At 41.6% G+C, this 25,021-nt stretch overlaps 1 protein-coding gene across 2 annotated transcripts in view; it reads left to right on the plus strand.

Moving 5' to 3' along the window:
• The window catches only part of RALGAPA1 (Ral GTPase activating protein catalytic alpha subunit 1), an 882,008-nt gene that overhangs the window by 473,946 nt on the left and 383,041 nt on the right, over nucleotides 1-25,021 (plus strand). For both annotated transcript variants that reach the window (XM_030214290.1, XM_030214291.1), the window contains exon 32: nucleotides 9,379-9,562. In XM_030214290.1, the coding sequence (XP_030070150.1) occupies nucleotides 9,379-9,562 (184 nt within the window). The remainder of the gene's footprint in view (nucleotides 1-9,378; nucleotides 9,563-25,021) is intronic.

The raw sequence follows: 25,021 nt of genomic DNA on the forward strand, positions 1-25,021 counted from the left end.
TAATTCTCATAGGCCCCTTTTGGCCAAGGTAAGTGTGATTTCCTCTTCTAGATCTTTTCATAAGAAGACCCATGAAGCTCAGAAATTCTCATACACTGATCACACAGGCTTGGGGAACTTGTTGCACCCCAGCATCAAATTTCTTGCCCTTACAGTTGGATGTTAAAGGGGATTACTAGCTTCCTTGAATCTTACTGGCATTGTATTCATTATTCTGGATTCCGGGAGGGATTCCACTAGCAGGTCCTAGTTTTAAATGGAAGAGGTTTGCCATCTGATGTGACAGAAAACCTCACATGTCTCGCACAAAAATGTCTTCAGGTTTGAAAACAAAATCTTTTAGGACAGTGGTTCTCATAAGAACATAAGCGTTGTCATATTGGGACAGACCAAAGGTCCGTCAAGCCCCAGTATCCTTTTTCCAGCAGTGGCCAAGTGAGATCACAAATACCTGGCAAGATCCCAAACATATGTTATGCTGCTTATCATAAGCAGTGGATTTTCCCATGTCCAACCTAATCATGGCTTATGGACTTTATTTTAGGATCTAAACCTTTTTTAAACCCTGCTAAGCTAAATGCTTTTACTACATTCTTTGGCAGTGAATTCCAGAGTTTAACTACATGTTGAGTGAAGAAATATTTTCTCTGATTTGTTTTAAATTTACTACTCAGTAGCTTTATTGTGTGCCCCCTAGAAAGATTAGAAAGATTGAACAAGCAATTGATTTCTACCCGTTTCACTCCACTCAGTATTTTATAGACTTCTATCATGTCTCCCCTCAGCCATGTATTCTCAAAGCTAAAGAACCCTAGCCTTTTTAGCCTTTCCTCATAGGAAGGTCTTCCAATCACCTTTATCCTTTTCATTGCCCTTCTGTGTACCTTTTCTAATTCCACTATATCTTTTTTTTGAGATGCAGTGACCAGAATTGCACACAGTATTCAAGATCTTAGCCGCCACTGTGCACTGAGCAGAGGGTTTCAATGTATTATCAATGAAGACACCTAGAGCCTTTTCCTGAGTGGTGACTTCTAATGTGGAACCTTGCATCACATAGCGATAGTTTGGGTTACTCTTTCATAGTAACATAGTAAGTGACAGCAGATAAAGACCTGAACAGTCCATCCAGTCAGCCCATCTGTCACATTATCAATTATGGTCTTTCCTTGATGTTTCTGGGACATAGACCATAGAAGTCCACCCAGCTTTGTCCTTATGTCCCAATTACTGGAGGTGCCATCAAAGCCCACTCCAGCCTATCCGAATCTGTCTTGTCATTTGTGGTACACAGACCGTAAAAGTCTGTCCAGCACTGTCCTCATGTTCCAAATTACTAGAATTTCTTTTGAAGCCCTCTTTAGCCCATCCTAAACCGGATTACTATATGCGGAACTCAGACCATGCAAGAATGCCCAGCACCTGCCTTAGTTTTTACTGCCAGAGTCGCCATCTAAGCACCACTTGACATGCAAACACATATGCAACCATTTAAGTTTTGTTTTTTTATGCCATTCATTTTCTAATAAAGATCCTCTCTGTTCATCCCACGCCTTTTTGAATTCTGCCACATTATTTTCTCCACCACCTCCCTTGGAAGGGCATTCCTGGCATCAAATACCCTGTCTATGAAAATGAATTTCCTGACATTACTCCTATGTCTACCACCCTGCAGTCTCAATTATTGTCCTCTAGTTTTACCGTTTTCCTTCTCTGGAAAAGTTTTGTTTCTATATTAATATCTTTCAAATATTTAAACGTCTGTATCATATCTCCCCTGACCCTCCTCTCCTCTAAGGTATACATATTCTGGTCTTCTAGTTTCTTCTCATATGTCTTGGTGCAAGCCCCATGCTATTTTTGTTTTCTTCCTCTGAACCACTTCAAGTCTTCCTACATCTAGCAAGATACGGCCTCCAAAACTGAACATAATACTCCAAGTGGGGTCTCACCAACGACTTGTACAGAGGCATCAACACCATCTTTCTTCTGCTGGTTGTGCTTCTCTCTCTACAGCCTAGCATCCTTCTGGCTACAGTCACCGCCTTGTCATACACTTTTGTTGCCTTCAGTCCTCAGATACTATCACCCCAAGTTCCCTCTCCCAGCCTCTCACTACCTAACACATACGTCTCCCTTGGATTTCTACTTCATAAGTGCATCACTCTGCACTTCTTTGCATTGAATTTTAATTGCCAAATATTAGAACATTCTTCTAACTTTTGCTGATCCTTTTTCATGTTTTCCACCAAGGAGGTTTAATAGACAGGAGATGAAGTGACGTCAAAACGCTGAAACCAATTATGTTAGTCTGAGTTTTCCCTTACCCGCGGTACTGTCATCCCTGTATACTCAAAACAAAGCAAGCAGACCTATGAGCTGCTGCATCTACATTGTCGTTCTTTATTGTTGGCAGCATTTTTATTTAATCTCACTTATATTTTCAAACATGTCATCTTGTCCAGCATACGGATGTACACAGAGGAAGCATAAAAACGGGATGTTTTTATTACCTAGAGTAGTAATTTGTTATAAATCTTAATCAGTGGTCAGTTGGAGGGGCTGATTTGTTCTAATTTGTTATAAATCTTAATCAGTGGTCCGTGGGAGGGGCTGGTTACAGGGATACCCTAGCACGTGTTATATTCGTACAAAGAGTTTTTTCTCCTGGTAATGGGCCACTAAAACAGATGTGCTATGAGAATTGGGTGCTTAACATTCAGAGTTTCTGTCTATCTATTTATTTATTTAATTATGACAGTCATATCCCACATTTAACATGTATTAGGTTGAAACCTGGGAGCATTTGAAAGCTTTTTTTTTTTTTTTTTTTTTTAAACCTGTGCCTAGATGATTTGTGGGCACTTGCTCCTTCTGTTTTGAAGAATGTAGTAGTATATTATAAAAATGCACTTAATATTGTTTATTACTATTATTTAGTACTGGTTTGATATACAGCAGGTTAACCAAGTCAACTTCATGCTTTGTAATATAATTTTAATAGCATTTTTCTCAGTCATTACCCAAATACAAATAAAATTATAATGTTAATTAGTTGACCATGTCTGCCTCTTATGGTAGTTAGGATAACCTGGTCCTGGAGTTACCCAAGGCAGTCGGGTTTGTCAGGATATTGACAATGAATATCCACGAGAGAGATTTGCATACAGTGGAGGCAGTGTTTGTTATGAAATGCTTTGAGTCCTACTGATCTGTACACCTGTTGTGTTACTTTGGCGGGTGGAAACAGGTGGGCTTATAGGGAGGCAGAGGAAGGGTTCTTGGGGTAAAAGTAAAAGGTTTTATTGTGCCATGTTGTATGGCTTACTATTTTTTTCTTGTTCTGTATGAACCTTATCAACCAACATGTTTTGCTTTTCATAAAGATGATTAAAACATAAATAAGTTTTGGATGTTACTGAATTCTATTATTCTGTCTCACTGTATTTCCAGTTTTGGCACAGTATGAGCAATCACAAGAACAATATAAGAAAACCAATGGGCTGCATTAGGGTCATATAGCCCATTTAGTTATCTATATAAATAAAATCCCCCCCTCAGACGTTCTGAAGCTCACTCCATCTGTCCTGAACTCCTGTCCTCCTGGTAGGCTAGGCTATTTGGACTACTCACCCTCAGTCTCAGCCACGCCCATCTGGGCCGTAGGCCACGCCCCATCTGCACATAAAAAGCACCCTCAACGTTCTAAAGCACACTCTGAGGCTTCAACAGTTCGTATGTTCGAAGCTCTGTAACCATTTTTAAGCACACTACATCTCTGCCCCGCCCTGACCTATCAGAGAAGGGAGGAGTGTCACAGCTGCACCGCTCTGACCTATCAAAGGGAACTGAAACAGGAAAAGGGAGGAGCGTCACACCGAATGACGGACCTATCAGAGGGAAGTCAAATAGAAGAAGGGAGGAGCGTCAGAGGCCAAGGGGACGGCCGTATCTACGTCTCATAGGTTTCCTTGCTTTCTTTTCAGTGTATTGCAGCTGCAGCCACTTAGGTAAGTCTAGCAAGCCTGTCAGCTACTGAATACAGAAAGCAAAAGATAGCATGTGGGAACTTGCTCCATTTTGTTCTCTGGAATGCAGTGATTATTATACAAATGGTCTTGCTTTCCTTATTTTGGTAGGGGCTGCCTTCATGACTGTCCACAGTCATGGACACCTGACAGGGGGGACAGGGAAGGACACTCACTGTCTCACATAAGCACTCGCACACACTCATTCTCACATACACACACGCTCTCTCTGTCACACACACACACTTGCACATTCTCACTCTCACACAGTCACTCTCACAGACACTCTCTCAAACATACACACTCCGCGCAAAACCTTGCTAGCGCCCGTTTCATTTCAGCCAGAAACGGGCCTTTTTCACTAGTGTTTCCATAAATGAGAGATCTGTTTGACAGAAAATATTTTTATTATTTTGACTTATAAACCACTTGTCCATGAAACATGCTCAAACAACACAATAATCCATTTGTATATCTAAAAGGTAAACCTCTACACAACAGATGAATCCAGTTTTCACCCTCTACACTCGACAGAAACAGCACTCTCTAAAGTCTGTAATGACCTGTTCCTTGCCAAGTCCAGAGGCCACTACTCCATCCTTATCCTCCTTGATCTATCCGCTGTGTTTGACACTGTCAATCACGATTTACTTCTTGCCACACTGCCCTCATTTGGGTTCCAGGGCTCTGTCCTCTCCTGGTTCTCCTCCTATCTCTCCCATCGTACCTTCAGAGTACACTCACGGTTCTTCCTCCACCCCCATCCCGCTCTCTGTAGGAGTTCCCCAGGGATCTGTCCTTGGATCCCTTCTTTTTTCAATCTACATCTCTTCCCTGGGCTCACTGATCTCATCTCATGGTTTCCACTATCATCTTTATGCTGATGACACCCAGTTGTATCTCTCCACACCAGACATCACCGTGGAGACCCAGACCAAGGTATCAGCCTGCTTGTCTGACATTGCTGCATGGATGTCCAACCGCCACCTGAAACTGAACATGTCCAAGACCGAGCTTATAGTCTTTCCACCAAAGCCCACCTCTCCTCTTCCTCCTCTCTCGATCTCAGTTGATAACACCTTCATCCTCCCCGTCTCATCTGCCCGCAACCTTGGAGTCATCTTCGACTCCTTCCTCTCATTCTCTGCGCATATCCAGCAGACAGCCAAGACCTGTCGCTTCTTCCTCTTTAACATCAGCAAAATTCACCCTTTCCTCTCTGAACACACCACCCGAACTCTCATCCACGCCCTCATTACCTCTCGCCTTGACTACTGCAACCTTCTCCTCACTGGCCTCCCACTTAGCCATCTATCCCCACTTCAGTCCATTCAGAACTCTGCTGCTCGTCTTATATTCCGCCTGAACCGATACACTCATATTACCCCCCTCCTCAGGTCGCTTCACTGGCTTCCGATCAGATACCGCATTCAGTTCAAGCTTCTCCTTCTCACCTACAAATGCACTCAGTCTGCAGCCCCTCATTACCTCTCCACCCTCATCTCCCCTTACGTTCCCGCCCAAAACCTCCGCTCACAGGACAAATCCCTCCTCTCAGTACCCTTCTCCACCACCGCCAACTCCAGGCTCCGCCCATTCTGCCTTGCCTCACCCTATGCGTGGAATCAACTTCCTGTGGCCCTACGCCAAGCCCCCTCCCTACCCATCTTCAAATCCTTGCTCAAAGCCCACCTCTTCAATGTTGCCTTCGGCACCTAACCTTAGACTGCCCCAATTTGACTGCCACTACATGATTGTCTGTACATTTGTCCATTAGATTGTAAGCTCTTCGAGCAGGGACTGTCCTTCTATGTTATATTGTACAGCGCTGCGTAACCCTAGTAGCGCTTTAGAAATGTCAAATAGTAGTAGTAGTAGTAAGATGTGATTACATGTGCCCCAATGAAAGAGTTTAATTCAACTTCCTTTTAATTTAAATATATTCCATCATCTTCATAACACCATGCTTCCCAAGGCAGATTACAACAACATTTAAGATGAACCCATCAGGAAACAGGATATCCTCACTGAAATTTGGCCATCTGTATTGTATACAGTTTATTTATTTAGTTTTTAGTGTAGAACAAAGAGCACAAAATACAAAGTTTAAAATTGCTGTTTCTAGCAGTTATAATATTTTTTAAGCTGTTTTAGTGATATTCAATTGTTATTTCATGATATTTATATCTACATATGGAAAGCTCTCAAATAAATTAAAAAGCTGTCCAATAAGTAAAAAAAACAAAACAAAAAAAAAACAACTTTTGTCCTCCACCTTTTAAGGCACTGCCTATCCAATTGAAACAGCTTTAGACTTGTTACAGATGGACCAACAATAAAAAAAAAACGACAATGTGGATGCAGCAGCTCATAGGTTGGCTTGCTTTGTTGTGAGTAAACAGGGATGACAGCTGTGCTGGGACGGGGAAACTCAGACTGTCCTAATTGGCTTCCTTGCTTACAATGGACTAGATAGGCTCTCTTCCACTCCTGTTTATTAAACCTCCTTGTTTTCCATTACCTCTGGGGTGTCCACTCTATTACAAATCTTGGTATCATCTGCAAAAAGTCAAACCTTTACCTTCTAACCCTTCAGCAATGTCACTTACAAATATATTGAACAGAGTCAGCCCCAGCACCAATCCTTGATGCACTCCACTACTCACCTTTCTTTGAGTGAATTCCATTAACCACCACCCTCTGGCATCTGTCAACCGGTTTCTAATCTAGTTCACCACTTTGGGTCCTAACTTCAGCCTGTCAGGTTTATTCAAGAGCATCCTATGAGGAGCCGTGCCAAAGGCTCTGCTGAAATCTTAAGTAGATTACATCTAGCGCATGTCCTTGATCCAATTCTCTGGTCACCCAGACAAAAAATTCAATTAGATTCATTTGGCATGATTTAGTTATGGTAAAACCAAATTGTCTCAGATCTTCTAACCTATTGTATTCCAGGAAGTTCACTATCCTTTCAGCATCACTTCCATTACTTGTCCAATAACTGGCATGAGGCTTACCGACTTGTAGTTTCCAGCTTCTTCTCTATCGCCACTTTTGTGAAGAGGGACTACATCCGCTCTTCTCCAATCCCATGGAACTTCTCCCATCTCCAAGGATTTATTAAACAAATCTTTAAAAGCACCCACCAGAACCTCTCTGAGCTCCCTCAGTATCCTGGGATGGATCCCATCCAGCCCCATGGCTTTGTTCCTCTTCAGATTTTCAAGTTGCTCATAAACACTTCCATGAATGGTGCTGTATCCACTTCATTCTCATATGTACATTTGCCAGCCAATCGTGGTCCTCCAGGATTTTCTGGACAGATTCCTGAGGGAAAAGTCCATTGAACATTATTAATTTTTTTTTTTTTTTTTGGGGGGGGGGGGGGGGGGGGGTTTGCCAGGTTTTTGAAGCCTGGCTTAGCTGCTGTTGGAGACAGGATGCTGGGCTTGATGGATCCTTGGTCTTTTCCCATTATGGCGGTGCTTATGTACTAATATCCTATCCCATGACATGCATGCATCTCTTTCTCTTGCTCACATTAAATATTATCTGCCATTTGGATTCCTAAGCTCTTAGTCTCGGAATCCTGACCATTTAACCCTACTGTCTGTTCTCTCTATTTTAATTTAAGTGAAGTCTTCATTGAACAGTGAAACAAAGCAAACAAATCAGAGGAAAGACCCCCCCCCCCCCACCCCCTTACAGCATAAGTAGCACCCCAGGAACAACACATTAATTTGCAATTCTCAAATATTCTCTGTTTTAACCAGTTCTTAATCCACAGTAGGACACTGCCTTCTATCCCATGACTAATTTCCTTAGGAGTCGTTCATGAGGTACTTTGTCATATGCCTTTTGAAAATCCAGATATACAGTATCGACCTGCTCACCTTTTTCCTCATGTTTATTCAACCTTTCAAAGAAATGTAGTAGATTGGTGAGGTAATATTTCCCTTGACTAAATCCACGTAGGCTTTGTCTCTTTGATCCATGCCTATGTATATGCTCAGTAATTTTTGTTCTTTTTAATAGTCTGTACCATTATGGTTGTCACCAACTGCAGTCTCCACTAGTCTATAATTTCCAAGGTCACCTTGGGAAACCTTTTTAAAAGTTGCTATTCATCTTCCAATCTCCCATTACCATGCTTGATTTTAAAGATAAATTAGATATTACTAACAGTAGCAGTCTCGAGTATCTGGGAGTCCATTTTGATGCTCTCTAGGGGTATTCGACAAGTTGCCACTGGGACAGTTCCCTCCAGAGAGTTCCCACCCATCAATTCTTGCCTGGACAGTTCCCTCCTAGGACTCCTCCCGCATCCACGCCTGATGTAAATTTTTGACCCTCGCAGCTGCTCCTCTTAAGGTTATTTTTTCATCGTTCTCATTTTATCATAGTCTCCTTTTTGAAAGTTAAACGCTAACATATTGGATTTCCTGCGTATACTTACTCCAAAGCTAATATCAAATCTGATCATATTATGATCAATGTTATCAAGTGGTCCCTTCACATTAGCTAGTTTCAAGGCTGAAAATACCTCAGATAACCAGTTTAAGCACATAAACAGCAGGGAAATGAGGAACCCTGTCTCCTTGATTCTTTATACGCAGGCAGTTGCAAAAGTGCAGTGTCACTCAAGTCTAGAGTGCTTTGCAGTAGAATCCATGTTGGTTTTAGTTCGGGCATCATAGGCATGCAAAAAGGTTAATCAGGCTGTAGCCCTACAGTAAACATTAACTGGGATTCTTTAAGTGAGAATAAGGATAAAAACTGATCATGACTAAAAGAGTGTTCGAGTAGGTGCATGTTGCTGAAGACCCTCATCACAAGATACTTTGGAGCCATAGCAGTCAGTACTGAAAAAGCAATATAAGTACATTAAATTGGATATGAGCCTGAATTGCACACTATGAAAGGCTGTGAGTAAAGGAGAAGCCTTGTCTCATAGTATGCCCAGTTATTACTTTTCACTGCTAAATTTTGAATCGATTACATATGAAAAAAATGTTTCTTTGGTAACAAATACAGTGAATTTTTATGACTGTGATCAAGTGTAAAATTGAGTCATGACCTGGAGACTGCAGAGGTTGATCAGCTGTACAGTATGGGAGGGGAAGATTAATGCCCTGCTGCCTCATCCCGCTGGGGACAAGAAATTGGACACTGACCTGAACCTAGTGGATTAAATCATCCATCTAAAAATATATTAAAATAACCTTATCTATTTCATACATTATAGATACGTAATCGGTGTATGTTTGTATGATTCCCCTTGATTTGACTCCTTCACTAAGTTTGGAGAACAAGCTTTTTTGAACTAAAACTATTGATTCTTTTGTTCTAGGTTCTGCATGGCTGTGTCTATGGAGCTCAGTGTTTTAGCAACCCCAGATACTTCCCCCTCAGCCTCCCTGATCTTGCCTCAGAGGATTATGATCCTTTCATGCGCTTGGAAAGTCTGAAGGAACCAGAACCTTTACATTCTCCAGATTCTGAACGCTCCACTAAGCTTCAGTCAGTCACAGAGGGTATGTAGAACGGAGTCATTATATTAGTGATCATAGTGAAATATTGGGCAGAAATGCAAGGAAGCCCCATAACAGTCTGTTGTTTGTTCAGATGTTTGCTAAATTGACTTTTCATGGGTACAACATAAAGCCCTATTTGCTTTTGAAATTCCAGAATCTTTGGCAGTATTAAGTGTTTTGTACCACTTTACCTCATTCTCCAGTTAATTGTATATATGACATATTTTTATAGTGTTTTCTGTGTGATGCATGAGAATTTTTGTTTCTGTGATATCAGAGGATTACGGAAGAAATATTTTAGTTGCTATAGGTAATATCACTGACGGTGTAATTAAAAAGAATATTTATATCTTCAAGATATACAGAGTGCTAGATATACACTTAAGAAACAGTGCCTGCTCCATGGCATTGTCAGTAGAGTCAAAACACATGAGATGAATAAGGTTCTGAAAGCGTTGAATGTGGTTCAAAAAAACTTGAATATTAAACTGGTTAAATACAAGGCACAATCATGAGAGAATCAGTAGAATCTATAAATTAGAGCACGAGAATGTTCATCACACGATATGAATGCACTTAGTTTAGGTGATTTCAGTACCAAATACAGATATTAAAAACTTGTTTAGTTTTACTCTGTCCTGTGAGTTTTAAGTGAAGCCTTCAGTTGTGATATTGGATTGTCATTAAAGAGTATAATCCTCTATTTACTAAACCTACTGCACAAGGAACATTTCAGCAAACCTTAACTTGTAATGCTGAAAATTAAAGTGGAGATTGTTGCTTTCTAGTAGTTATGTTAGTATCACAGGCTTTCTTCCTGCCCCGATGAAAAGTTGGATGGTTTAAATGTCTGAGTGCATATCCTCAGTTATCACAGAACAACTTTTACAGTAGGTATTTCTGCTGTACAGTTTTAAGACATGTCTTTCAGTTCACCTTAAAAAAACCAAAACAAACAAAAAAAAAACATTGTAAAGGTAAGAACAGGTCAACATTTTAAATATATATATATTTTACATGTCGTCTTATCTTTCCAAAGTTATTTTCATCATCTTGGTAAGAAGAGCAGCGTAGCCCTTGATATTGTGGAGTTGATCTTGAAGTAATTGTTTATTAAATCCAGGCATAGGCTGTTCTTTATATTTGAGGTCTAACTTTATAGGCACAGATAAAAGGAAACAAGAATGCCAGGTATAGGCTTGCTGCTCCAGAAAGAGCTTATGGACTAGAAATGGTTCTATATATCCTTGACAGGTTTGATAAATCTCAGTACACCAAACATAGCTTAGTTCAGCCTCTTGCTCTATTTCAAAAGGTTCTACATTGGCCACCTTTTGCACAAATCTAGAGTATGAAAAAACACCATATAGTGGTGTTTCTTGTAGGGGATGGAGACAGATCTGAAGAAATACCAGTTGATAGGTCAGCTTGCTCAGGGGAGGAGTCATACACTTGAGAATGTGGTTTTGTGTAATCTTCAAGAATAGATTAGGAGTAGGCAGAAAAGAGAGAAGATGAAGGCAAGAAATGATCTTGCTGTGATCTGCCATCAGCCTGTGATTGGCTCAATTTCTAAGAAAACTTTAGTACTATGAACTTCTGATCTCCTTCCTACATGTATCATCAGGTTCCATCTGGCTGATTGGCTGTTCCTTTTCATTCCATGATTACTACTTCCTCTCCGGAGAGGAGGGGGGGGGGGCATCTTATTCCTGTTAGATATATGGATGGGGACACACATGCACACATTTCTGTGACTGGCTACTTTGCCAGTGTTTATACTCCACCATTCCAGAGTTGCCTTGTGCTATTTGTTTCCTTTTGGTGACCATACTACATTTCAGATATTGGTGCTTCACTGTGAAATCTCTTCTCGGTCTTGAATCACAGTTCCCCTACTGTGAACTGGTCTTACTCTTGAGTTGGGACCTCTTGATAAGTGTCAGCATGCTTTGCAATTCCTGTCTTGTTTCTGGGTTTCACTAATGTCGACTACTTTACCATAGACTCCAGTTTTATGCAGTTAAGGCCTGGTGTCCACCTACACCAAACAATTCATCTTGAAGGGAAGATGGCCACTGCAAGCAGAAGACCATTCTTCCTGCTGTCCCAGATAAAGAAGGGTGCTTCATTAAGCATCTTGTCTCGTCAAGAGATCTCAACATGCTCCTAGTCTTTGGGTCTGTCCTATGGATGAAACCTGTCACAGTTTTGACTGAACCAGATAAGAATAAGAGTTGAACTGATTCTGCAAAGAATGTGCTTCTCTTTGTGCTGGAGTAATCTGGATGGATTTTACATCTGGGGTGTACTTCAGGCTGGAACTTTATCATCAACTCCAGAAATATGTTTTCAGTAGTCTTTTAAAAAAATCTTTGAACATGTTTATTGCAAGGAGAATTTCTATTTTCCTCCTTCCCTTTCCCCAGTTATTCCTCTGATGGATTTCCTATGTGTAATAGCAGCCTGTCTTCTTAAAGGATGGAATGTGCATGCAGTCTTTGAATAGTGTCTGTTCTCCCACAGGATCTGAATGTTGGGGGGGGGGGGGGTATTTTTTGTGCCACATCTAAAGAGGTGGTGTTGCAGTAATGTAATGCAATAGTATATAATGGAGTAAGGCAGGATTACATGTCTTCTTTTGATTTTCCTCCCTACTGAGAGGCGGCGATGACTGAGGGAGGAATTCTAAAAATACAGCGGTAAGTGGCTCCTATGCCAAGGTGTACCTGGAACAGGAGAGTGGACTCCTACAAGGCGTCCTTATCCTGCTGGTAGGCAGCCAGACCAAAGGAGAGCATCTGGACCCCTCAGTAAAGGGTTGCTAGGCTATATGGTTCCTGGAATAGAGGATAGGGAGGACAGTGTTTTACACAGCCTGAGAGAGAACCCAGGAGAAGAGTATTGTGTTTTACAGATACAAAGAAGAAGACTAGAGGAACCAGAAAGAAGAAAGTGATAGAGCTAGTTAGTTGTTGAAGTCTATATAGAGAAAAAAAGAATTGAGAGTCCTACAATGTTTTGAGAAGATCTTGTTTTGTGTTTTACCTTCTTTATTTTGCAGAAAAATTATAGAAATAAATTGTACTTTTCTATTCAAGAGACTAGCCTGGGCAGTGCACCTTATGGTGTGTCTGGGGGGTAAAAGGACTGGTACAACATAGGAAAAGAACAGCTCCCACAGAGGTAGGATATTGAAGCATAGCCCTCCTCCTGCCCAGCAGAGGCCTAGAGATCAGTAGCTTGGAAGCTGAAACAGTTCCAGTAGTTGCATCTTTTGCATGCTTTTCTGTATACAGGTATTTGTAGATAGCCATTGTTGACTGAGACTGTTTTATCCAGAAAGTTATCACTTTTGTATGGAGTAGCTCATTTTGAATCTGATTGGAAGATGGAGTGCAGAAAAGAAGTTATGAAACTGAGAATCTGGTCTCTTATCCTTCTGGATTTCCTGAGTCCCATTCTGGTATGGAACAGAAAATAGGACAGTTGTATTGTTAGTTTTATAAAAATTGCTAGTATTCTTTTTGTTTAGCTACAGACTGCTCTGTATTTATTTATCACTCTGATCATTTCTCCAAGTTAATATAATAGTTCTACACAAGAAGGTCAAAGAATCTTTCCTCTGTAGTTCGTTTTAGACCAATCTTTATAAAACTGATGAGGAAATTCCATCAAATACGTTAGAACCATATATTTCTGCTTGATTTACAAGAATCAATTGTGTTTTATAGTGGCTAAAAATATAACAGGTGGAACTCACAGAATCTTAAATTGAATTCATTATGCTTCCCAATCTGCCTCTTTCTTTTGATGCCAGAGTAGGCATTTGATTAAGTGGAATGACCTTATCTTTTTAAGGTGTTAGACAAAATTAATTTGAGCCCTTATAATTTCTTAAATATTTATTTATTTATTTATTTATTTATTTATTTATTTATTTATCTGAATATGCTAAATGGAATGCTAGGGTGACGTTGAAAGGTGCACTGTTAAATATTACCAAGTATCTAGAGGAGCCAGGCAAAGTTGCCCACTTTTCTTCAGGTCTGATATGGGCATACCATCACCTTGCAGGCTAGCATGTCTCTTGTAGAAGCCTTATATTCCATTTGATGTATGAAGATGAGTAAGTGAATGAATTATTTGCCATTAGCTGTTCCAAGTTTCCTGCTATTATAAACCACAGCAGTCATGTATGATCTTCTGCAACTGAAAAAAATACAAATCTCAAAACTGCCATTTCATCGATGCAAAGTCCCATGGGCAGCAGTATGATTTATAAACGAGGTCAAAATGTTTGTCCCTCTATGAATACAGTTTAAAAAGAAATTACAGTCTGCTAACATTTAATAATCTTGGCAGTTTTTAATAGATGATGATAAAAAAATGACATTGCTTATTAGAAAATGGTATCTAGCAAATATAAAAAGAGCAGTAGAACATAAAGAAGAGAAAATGGCCATAGATTAGCCAAGTATAGATGCTGAATCTTGTATGGGGCTATTCTCTATCAACAGTAAATTGTTCCCTTCGGGCCAACATAAGGGTATTCAGTACCAGATAAATGCAACCCCTTTGTGATGCAACTATGGGTTAACAGCAGGTGATTTTGTGTTCAGTAGTGACTTCGTGCTGTTTTTTTTATATGGAGAAAATGGCTAATCATTGTGCCCGTGTCTAAGGCATGCTTCAACCCTTTTTGTTTTCTTTGAGGGCACTAGGGAAGATGTAGAGAATTTTCAGTACAGAACTGTTGTCCTAATAGGCCTAGTATTGGATTGAACAAGCCTGATTAGACAACTATTGGCAAAAGTAGCTGTAATTATTAAATTTGCTGAAGAGTAAGACAAGGTAATTGGCTTTTTGTCAAATAGCATTCATCTTGTTTGTGCAATTTAATCATTTCTGGGGTCAGAATAAAAGAGGCTCCAAAAGATCCATTGTCCTATAATTACAGTTTCACCTGTACAGTATGTATTATATAAAGATAATATTTAAAGCCTTTGCCAGAAATAACTACCCTTTCCTATTAGAATGTGACGTGAATTGGAGCCATATTCTAGACATTATTGCGTTTGTGTGCTGTAATAATCTATAATTAGAGTTTTCAGCAAAAGTCATGTTGTTTAATTTCCAATCTGAAAAGATGACCCTGAATAGTCTTTATTAAATGAATTTCAGTTGCGCAAAGCGTTAGCAGTAGCATTTTAGATCTTCATTTTTTGCATTTCCCTAAACAATTAAGCTCTGTCGAGCAGGGACTGTCTCTCCATGTTCAAGTGTACAGCGCTGCATACGTCTAGTAGCGCTATAGAAATGATAAGTAGTAGTAGTAATTGGATCTCTCATTTTTTCCTCAGATACAGTTAAGGTTTTGATTTTTCTCCTGGTATTCAAATTGTAGTGCTACCAGGACAAGCAGGACATAGTTTTCTCACATGAGGCTGCCATCATCTGTGGAGGCCCGGTGTGGAAACTGCCCAGCATACTGATCATTCCAGATGCTTTTGGCATGTCCAGCCACATATGAGTGTGTGCCTTCCAGCCTTCCCAACTTGCACGGAACCCGCAGTTTCTCTTAATCCACGGAGTGGTACAGATCTGTTGCACTGTTCTCAGAGAGATTTTTTTGCGCCTTCCTGCTCATTTTCGTGAGGAGCACGGGACCATTTTCTTTTAATTTTTTTTGTGTATTTCCTTTCCTTGTATTTTTTAGTTAGTTTTTTTTTTTTTTTTTTTTTGGTGGTTCTTTTAAGTTTTTTTTTTTTTTCCATTTTTCTATGGCTCTTGGCCCCCTTATGCCTGAGTTCCCAGCAGAGTTTTGGCTTTCAAACCCCCCCCCCCCCCCCCAAAAAAAAAAAAATTTTTATTAATAATAATTTGATTTTGCTACAACTATTTTTCCTTTCATGTCCCAGAAACCTTTTAGTGGGTTCAATGAGTGCACAGTCTGTTCTAGGACCATGTCTGTGACTGGACCCATATGACGTGGGCCTAACTTGTCTTGGCCCTGATCATATGACCTCTCACTGTTCTCTGGATGTGGCAATGGGATCCCACCATGGGATGGTACTGAGGGCAATGGACCTGGCAGTCAAGGACAATAGTCAAGACAACAGGCTGAGCAGAGTGCTGCAAATCACACAAGTGGTCTCTGAGTGCAACAATTGCCTGCAAGGTCTTCCAGGAGTGTGGTTCTCCCATCAGTGGACCTTTTTGCCACTTATCTCAACAACAAAGTTCCTCAGAACTGTTTCAGACTCAGGTCACATGACAGACTAGCATCAGATACCTTTCTTCTAGTTTGGGGAGAAGGGCCTCTTGTATGCATATCCTCCCATTCCTTGCATCAGGAAGACTATTGAAACTCAAGCAGGACTGAGGCACCATGATCCTTATCATGCCTTACTGGCTGAGACAGATGTAGTTCCTCCTTCTTCTGGATTTATCCTCTGAAGATCCTTGGAGAGTGGAGTGTTTTCTGACCCTCATAATGTAGAACGAAGAGTCTCTTCTGCATCCAAACCTCCAGTTCTTATCCCTAACAGCTTGGTTATTGAGAATATAGAATTTTCATCCCTTCAACTACCTTCTAGAATCCTACTGGTTTCCAGGAAAGATTCCTGGAAGTGCTATACTTTTAAGTGGCGGAGGTTTACTGTCTAGTTTGAGGGCAGGGCCCTAGATCTTCTGTCTTGGCCTACACAAAAGCTGCTTGAGTACCTTTCACACCTTTCTGAGTCTGATCTATAAACTAACTCTGTAAAGTTTTATCTCATTACAGTGTCTAGTTCGTTTAATGAGTGGTTTGCTTTTGACAATGCCCCCACACCAAGTCATACCTCCCACTGCCTCATGGGACTTCAGTGTGGTCCTCACCCAGCTGATGAAAACTCCTTTTGAGCCACTTGATTCCTGTTATCTGAAGTACCTGACCTGGAAGGTCTTATTTTTGGTGGCAGTCACTTCAGCTCGTCAGTGAGCCTCAGACCCTAGTAGCTGATCCACCTTACACAAAGTTTCACCATAACAGAGTAGTTCTCCACATACATTCTAAGTTCCTTCCTAAGGTAATGTCGGACTCCCTCCTTAACCAGTCAGTAGTTCTTCTAACATTTGTCCTGAAATCTCATGCCCATTTCTGGCAAAAGGGCACTGCACACCTTGGACTACAAGCAGGCTTTAGCCTTCTATCTGGAATCGACTAAAGCCCATAGACGGTCCACCCAGCTTTTTGTTTCTTTTGTCCTGAACAGGATAGGGGCAGCCATCAATAAACGCAGTTTATCTAGTTGGCTAGCAGACTGCATCTCTCTTACTTATACCCAGGCTGGGCTGACTCTGGAGTTGAATTCTTTATTGTCTATACTTTTTACCTAACTGCAGGTCCCAGGTGAGTTGGGTGGGGGAAAGGACACGTGCATGCACAGTTGGGCCTGTCAGAGGCTGCTGGAATGATCAGTATGGGCAGTATCGCACCGGGGCTTCATAGATGATGGCACCCACGTGAGAATATATGTCCTCGGAGAGCATCTGCTACAGATGAGTAACTTTGCTTTCTCAGAGGTTTGACTTTGGATGGAGAAGGGCTGTGCTTATCACAGCAATCTGCATTAACTGCACTTTTTTCCATTTATACCATGTAGTGCTACCAGCTGGTATCAACCCATAGGTTCACAATGTTGTCATCAAATTCTCATAATAGGTATTAATTTATTAATATATGCTTCCCGCCTTCCCTTCCCCCTCCTCCCCCGCCATTTAAAATGTCCAACATTTTAGACTGATCATTTCTGTAAATTCAGTAGTAAGCTTTAAACAATCTGGCCTTATGTTGCAAGCATTAACCCAGGTCTCATTATGCACCTTCTTAATTTGCACAAAGCAACTTGAATTAATGAAACTTATTTTCATTAGTTTGCATAAAAGTCAAATCCCTGTCGTTAATTAATGCAAACTAAAATGAATTGTATCAATGTCCTCCAGCTTTTCTACTTACACTGTAGCCTGAGGGCTGCATACAATTTTTTTTAATTTCCCATGGAAAGGAAGCTAATGTTCTGAATAAAGACAGAGCTGAATAGATGTCATTTGGTGGAAATTCAGGCAGTGTATTCAATTATTTTTAATCAGGTGAGGGTGAAATATTAGTTGAATTACCAGACCATAAAGTTCATGTTTAACAGAAGCAATTCTTTGTCCTGAAATTTTTTTTTGTTTAAATTTGCTTATTGCTGTATGCTTTCACTAAATCTTTATCAAAGGTGCAGATTATTTACATGCAGGAAGAGAAGAAATAGTATGAATTACACTTTTTTTGTGCACTGTCTTTGATAGAAACCTAGCAATGTAAGTTTGCCTCTTACCCATTCATTGGTATTTTATGAAAGTTTTAGGCGAAGAAAAGGAGATGGATGAAGTGATGTCACCACTGAGAGATGGCTGCCTAATCCTTGTGCTCTGTTGGAACAGCATAGATAATTGCGAGATACACCCAGTCAAAGCGGTTTGCTGCTTCCTACACTGCCTTCTGACAATTTCTGGAGGCATGGCAGCTCAGAAAAAACTTGCAAAACTTAAATTTGGAGCTGAACAAAGGATGCCAGGACCGAGTGAAACTCAGAGGGCGATAACACGAGGTACCAATCTATTGGCGGAAAATTCAGACTCTGACCCAGACCACGTGTAACAGTGCGAGAGCGATGCGGAGCTTACCAAAACCGAAGTGGAACGGTGGTTTAAAGATTTGAAATCTGAAATAGTGGCGGTTCGCAGAGATATCAAAACTGCGGTATCAGAGCTCCGGGAGGAGGTCAGAGATTGGCAACCACCTGACAGAAACAGATGAACGCATGGATGCAGTAGTGGAGGAAGTACACGCGCTACAAGCACACTTCAAGCGAGAAAGGAGCCGAGGTCAGATCTGGAGTTGGCATTAGAAGATCTGGAAAACAGATCGAGACGCTGTAACTTGCGATTCAAGGGAGTGCCAGAGGATGAACACTTTAAGGATTGCATAAAGGTGGTTAAGGAAATATGTGAACAACTACTGAACCTGGGAGAGAAAGCACTTGAAGCAAGACGAGCCTTTGTGGTCATAGAGCCCATCACAATCTGGGACCTCAATGGGGTATGCTGCCCCAGGACATTATAGCATGCGTTCATGATTTCTTTGTGAAAGAAGAAGTTTGGAGGAAGACCCATGCCACGGGGGAGGTTGTTTGGAAGAACTGTAAAGTGCAAGTTTATCAAGATCAAGCCTGGTCCACTCTCCAGCGGTGGAGGGATTTTAAAGAGGTGACCAGATATCTGCAAAAAGCTAGCCTGCGCTATTGCTGGCTTTTCCCCTTTGGGCTGCAGCTCACTGTTGGTGGTCAAACGAGGAGGGCTCATACTATAAACGGGGGCTTAGAAAGTGCTTTTGGAGCTGGGGTGTACTGACCTGCTAGCTGCAGTTCAAAAGGCCCAGGGATGGGGCCAGGGTTCTCAAAAGGTCCCAGGCAGCAAGGCACGCTCCCCAGCAGGGCATCAGCCTGGATTAAGAACTGGTTGAAAGATAGGAAGCAGAGAGTAGGATTGCGTGGCCAGTATTCTCAGTGGAGGAGGGTAGTTAGTGGGGTCCCGCAGGGGTCTGTGCTGGGTCCGTTGCTTTTTAATGTATTTATAAATGACCTAGAGATGGGAATAACTAGTGAGGTAATTAAATTCGCCGATGACACAAAATTATTCAGGGTCGTCAAGTCGCAGGAGGAATGTGAACGATTACAGGAGGACCTTGCGAGACTGGGAGAATGGGCGTGCAAGTGGCAGATGAAGTTCAATGTTGACAAGTGCAAGTGATGCATGTGGGTAAGAGGAACCCGAATTATAGCTACGTCTTGCAAGGTTCCGCGTTAGGAGTTACGGATCAAGAAAGGGATCTGGGTGTCGTCGTCGATGATACGCTGAAACCTTCTGCTCAGTGTGCTGCTGCGGCTAGGAAAGCGAATAGAATGTTGGGTGTTATTAGGAAGGGTATGGAGTCCAGGTGTGCGGATGTTATAATGCCGTTGTATCGCTCCATGGTGCGACCGCACCTGGAGTATTGTGTTCAGTACTGGTCTCCGTATCTCAAAAAAGATATAGTAGAATTGGAAAAGGTACAGCGAAGGGCGACGAAAATGATAGTGGGGATGGGACGACTTTCCTATGAAGAGAGGCTGAGAAGGCTAGGGCTTTTCAGCTTGGAGAAGAGACGGCTGAGGGGAGATATGATAGAAGTGTATAAAATAATGAGTGGAATGGATCGGGTGGATGTGAAGCGACTGTTCACGCTATCCAAAAATACTAGGACTAGAGGGCATGAGTTGAAGCTACAGTGTGGTAAATTTAAAACGAATCGGAGAAAATTTTTCTTCACCCAACATGTAATTAGACTCTGGAATTCGTTGCCGGAGAACGTGGTACGGGCGGTTAGCTTGACGGAGTTTAAAAGGGGTTAGATAGATTCCTAAAGGACAAGTCCATAGACCGCTATTAAATGGACTTGGAAAAATTCCGCATTTTTAGGTATAACTGTCTGGAATGTTTTTACGTTTGGGGAGCGTGCCAGGTGCCCTTGACCTGGATTGGCCACTGTCGGTGACAGGATGCTGGGCTAGATGGACCTTTGGTCTTTCCCAGTATGGCACTACTTATGTACTTATGTACAATCTGCTGCAACTTTGTTAGAGACCTAATATTTTTGGTTTGCAGAGCTGGGGTGATTCTCACCGGGGTGATTAGATCAAACACAGCTACTAGTTGTAGCAGCAATTTTGCTAATTGTTTGGAGAATGAAAGGATTAGAGATGACTGAAATATATGTGGTTAACAAAAAGTTATATGACATTGGATGAGTGAAAAGGGCTGTATCAGTAAATGATATGTATTGGAAGGCCACCAGCGGTGGCACACATCCTCAGGGATTTAATTGGCCGGAGGTGGAGGTGGTAAGTTGTTGGGGGGGGGGGGGGGGTTGGGGGAAGTGGGAAGGGTATTAGGGGTGGGATCATGGAATGTGAATGGTCTAAATAATCCTGGAAAGTGGAGTATTATTTTCAGAGAGCTGCGGCGTCTCAAATGGGATGTTGTTATGCTTCAAGAAACATATATTAGGAAAAAAGATGCTTTACTGCTACATCACAAAGAATATAGTGGGTGCTTTATTCTAGCATATCCACGGAGGACGGGGAGATGACGACGACGGGCGGAATAGTAATCTATGTGAAAGCAGGGGTGCCCTTTACTAAGAAAAATGTGTATATTGGAGAACAGGGGAGATGCATAGCGGTTAAGTGGCATCTTTACAATCAACCAATAACTTTTATCAATATATACACACCCAATGTAGGGCAGGGAACATTTTTCACTTCATTAAGGGAGGCCCTCTCTCAATTTGTTGCAGGACAGATTATCATGGGAGGTGACTTTAACATAAATTTCTCAGACATGGATCACTCTCAGGGAGGGACATCTTACAGCATGGCCCACAGAGATAAGTTTTACATTTGACCAAAGATTTAGATTTATTAGATGTCTGGGGGTTGCAACATCCAGGGCAGAGATCTTACTGCTTTTACTCGCATGCACAGCGGATCTATACAGCTTAGATCCATTGTGGTGCACTTGCTCTTTATGGGGGCAGGTGAGTGACACGGAAACAGAGAATATACATGCATCTGATCATGCCCCCATATGGATTTGCTTGCATGGTTTGGGGGCAATAAAAATCGACATACTTTCTGGAGATTGAACGAGTCTATATTAGGTGACAAAAGGTTTGTCAAGAAGTGCGGGAGGGTATAAAGAATTATTTCGAAATTAATAACAGGAAGTTTCGGATGGTATATTATGGGATGCCCTTAAGACAGTGGTAAGAGGCCACCTTATAAAATGGGGGGCTATTCATAAGAGGGACCAATGTGTTAAGGAATTGGAGCTCCGCATGAATCTTGCTCGTCTTGAGACATTGCATCAGAGGAGAGATGATTCCACAGTTTTCTCTCAACTCCTAGCTTACAGAATGGAGCTCCAGCAATTTCAGGATGGAATACAGCAGGTGCCTAGTCCAGCAGAAGTTCTTTGAATTTAGCAACAAGGCAAATAGTATGCTAGTGCACATTCAGCGAAAGCGTCAGTCTAAGTGCATCATTGAGAAACTCAAGGGACCTAGAGATATCCTCTTCTATTCAGATGGAGAGATTAGAGATCAGTTTGTGAAATTTTATTCAGATTTGTACTCTAGAGGGGTAGACGTAGCAGTGCCTAGGATTCGAGATTATTTAGTGGAACTCTCTTTGGAGAAATTGTCAGAAAGCAATTTTGACGTAAAGATCTTGTCAAAAATCATGTCAGATCGCCTTGACAGGGTACTCCCCCATCTTATTCAAGCATATCAATCTAGTTTTGTGCCCAGACGTCAGGTAGCTGACAATATTAGACGGACTTTAAATATTATTTGTGAAGTGCAAGGGGGGGGGGGGGGGGGGGTCCTTTCACCTTGTTAACTACCGATGCAGAAAAAGCCTTTGATAGGGTGGATTGGGTTTATCTATGGGAAGTTCTAATACACATGGGCTTTGGGTCCAAATTTATAGGATGGCTACAGTGTCTTTATAAAGCACCTGCAGCTCGTATTAAAGTAAATGGGAGGTATTCCTCCTTGTTTGCCATTCAGCGGGATACCAGGCAGGGTTGCCCACTTTCCCCTCATTTGTTTGCTTTGTCTATTGAGCCCCTGGCCCAATGGGTTAGATCATTACGAGATATGAAAGGGATTCAAATTTGGGATATGGAACATATAATAGCATTATTTGTGGACGATATATTATTTTATGTGAGAGCTCCCAGGATAACATTGCCTATAATCATCTGAGAACTTAATTATTATGAGCAGCTATCAGGCTTTAAAGTCAATTATGATAATCTGAACTTTTAGAAATAACTATTTCTGACGGGGAAGTAGATGAATTGTTAGAGTCCTTTGCTTTTCGAAGAGCTCAAACCAGTTTTTGCTATTTAGGCATTCAGTTACCTAGGGACTTTGTGACACTGTATGCTTTGAATTATACTCCTTTCTGCAAGAGTTACAGAAAGACTTAAATAGGTGGAAACTTTCATGGTGGGGCCAAATATCGGCGGTTAAAATGAATTTGTTGCCCAGATTATTATTTATATTTCAGTTCCTTCCTATATTGGTCCTGAGGGTGGAGCTGTTACGCCTTCAGTCAGAGATTTCGAGCTATGTATAGGGGGGATGACATGCGAGGTTATCTAGGAAGGTGATGTGGGGGCCTGTAGAACATGGGGGTAGGGGAATGCCCAATTTAAATTGGTATTACTGGGCTGCACAATTAAAAATTATATCAGAATGGAGTAACTGTGCTAGAACAAAACTTTATACAGGCCTATTCATTAGATGGGGCACTGCGGGCCACACTTTCTATTAGAGATTATAAGAAATCGTGTAATCCATTTATATCACATTTGATGTCCTTGTGGGGTGAACTGAAATAGAGGCTTTGGGGCTCTCGTGCTCCCTCTTCTTTTGCGCGAATCACCCAGGAGCCTGGCTTTCCAGCAGGCTTGTGAGGGACAATCTTTGCAATGTGAGCCCAATGTGGTCTTGATAGATTTTGGGACATTTTAGATGTGGGTGATTTGCGTTCCTTTGTGGGAATCTCACGAATTGGCAGCATCAGATTTGTATGCCTATTTACAGGTCAAACACTATATTTGCAGCCAGGTGTGGTTACGCCGGGATCCCGATGACATTGAACACTTACTACTACTTAACACTTCTAAAGCGCTACTAGGGTTACGCAGCACTGTACAGTTTAACAAAGAAGGACAGTCCCTGCTCAAAGGAGCTTACAATCTAATGGACAAAATATGCAGACAATCAAATTGGGTGAGTCTAGATTTCCTGAATAGAGGTAGAATGGTTAGGTGCCGAAGGCGACATTGAAGAGGTGGGCTTTGAGCAAGGATTTGAAGACAGGGAGGGTGCTTGGCGTATGGGCTCAGGAAGTTTATTCCAAGCATAGGGAGAGGCGAGGCAGAAAGGGCGGAGCCTGGAATTGGCGGTGATGGAGAAGGGTACAGAGAGGAGGGATTTGTCTTGTGAGTGGAGGTTACGGGTAGGAGTGTAAGGGGAGATAAGGGTTGAGAGGTAATGAGGGGCTTCAGGTTGAGTGCATTTGTAGGTTAGTAGGAGAACCTTGAACTGATTGCGGTATCTGATCGGAAGCCAGTTAAGTGACTTGAGGAGAGGGGTGATGTGAGCATATCGGTCTAGGCGGAAGATAAGATGTGCAGCAGAGTTCTGAACGGATTGAAGGGGGATAGATGGTTAAGTGGGAGGCCAGTGAGGAGTAGGTTGCAGTAGTCAAGGCGAGAGGTGATGAGAGAGTGGACGAGAGTTCGGGTGGTGTGCTCAGAGAGGAAAGGGAGAATTTTAGAAAACTTGTGGGCATCTGTGGACAAGTTGAGAGGCACAATAACTCATTTGTACTGGTTCCTTAGGGGTCACGATTTTATGAAGCTGCCTTACATGATAGCTTGGGAGAGAGATCGGGGGGAGTGTTGAGCATAGCAGAATGGAAAACAGTATGTCAAGAGGTGAAAAAAGCATCTATGTGTTTTGATGAAAGAAAATGCTTTTAAAGTGTTAAGCAGGTGGTATTATACGCCTGACAGGATAAAAATTATGTTTCCTAGTTCTAATGATCAATGTTGGAGATATGGGTCTGACAAAGGCGCTTATTTCCATGTATGGTGAACTTGCCAACCTTTGCAGAACTTTTGGCAAGCTGTGGCTGGATGCATGTCTAGCACTTTGGACATTCCATTCCCCTGCGCCCCTAAATGGTGTCTGCTTTGATGGGGTAACCGCAGAGGATTAAAGTGGTAGAGTCGCATTAAGAGGATATGTTTGGCTGCTGCAGAGACACTTATTACTTCTCACTGGAAACAGCGTAATGGCCCCACGATACACAGTTGGTTGGTGAAAATAAGACTAGTAGCAGAATTGGAGAAGTTAACTGACCGCAGACTATGGCAATTTGACCCTACTGTAGATGAATGGACACATTTGGACTGGTTACTGGGTGAACTTTAATGGATTAATGTTGGGGGAGGGCAAGGGGGAGTCTATAGTTTACATTCAGGATTACAGGAGGGTGTGTAGTGGGGTTCTTTTGGGGAGGGGGGTAAAGGGAGTTTCAAAATTGGAGATGGTAGACCAGTCAGGAGTCTGGGAATTATATATCAGTATCAGGGGGGTGGTTATTGAAGGGTTCTTTCGCAGTATTGTTGTGCTATATGTTTTTCTTGATGCAGTGTGTTACTATTTTTGCGATTTTCAAAACAAATTCAAAGTAGAAAAAAAAAGAAAAGTTGAGAGAGATGAATAGGAATGCTAAAAGTTCAGTAAAT

The sequence above is a fragment of the Microcaecilia unicolor genome, chromosome 9 (assembly GCF_901765095.1).
Source record: "Microcaecilia unicolor chromosome 9, aMicUni1.1, whole genome shotgun sequence".
Taxonomy (NCBI): Eukaryota; Metazoa; Chordata; class Amphibia; order Gymnophiona; family Siphonopidae; genus Microcaecilia; species Microcaecilia unicolor.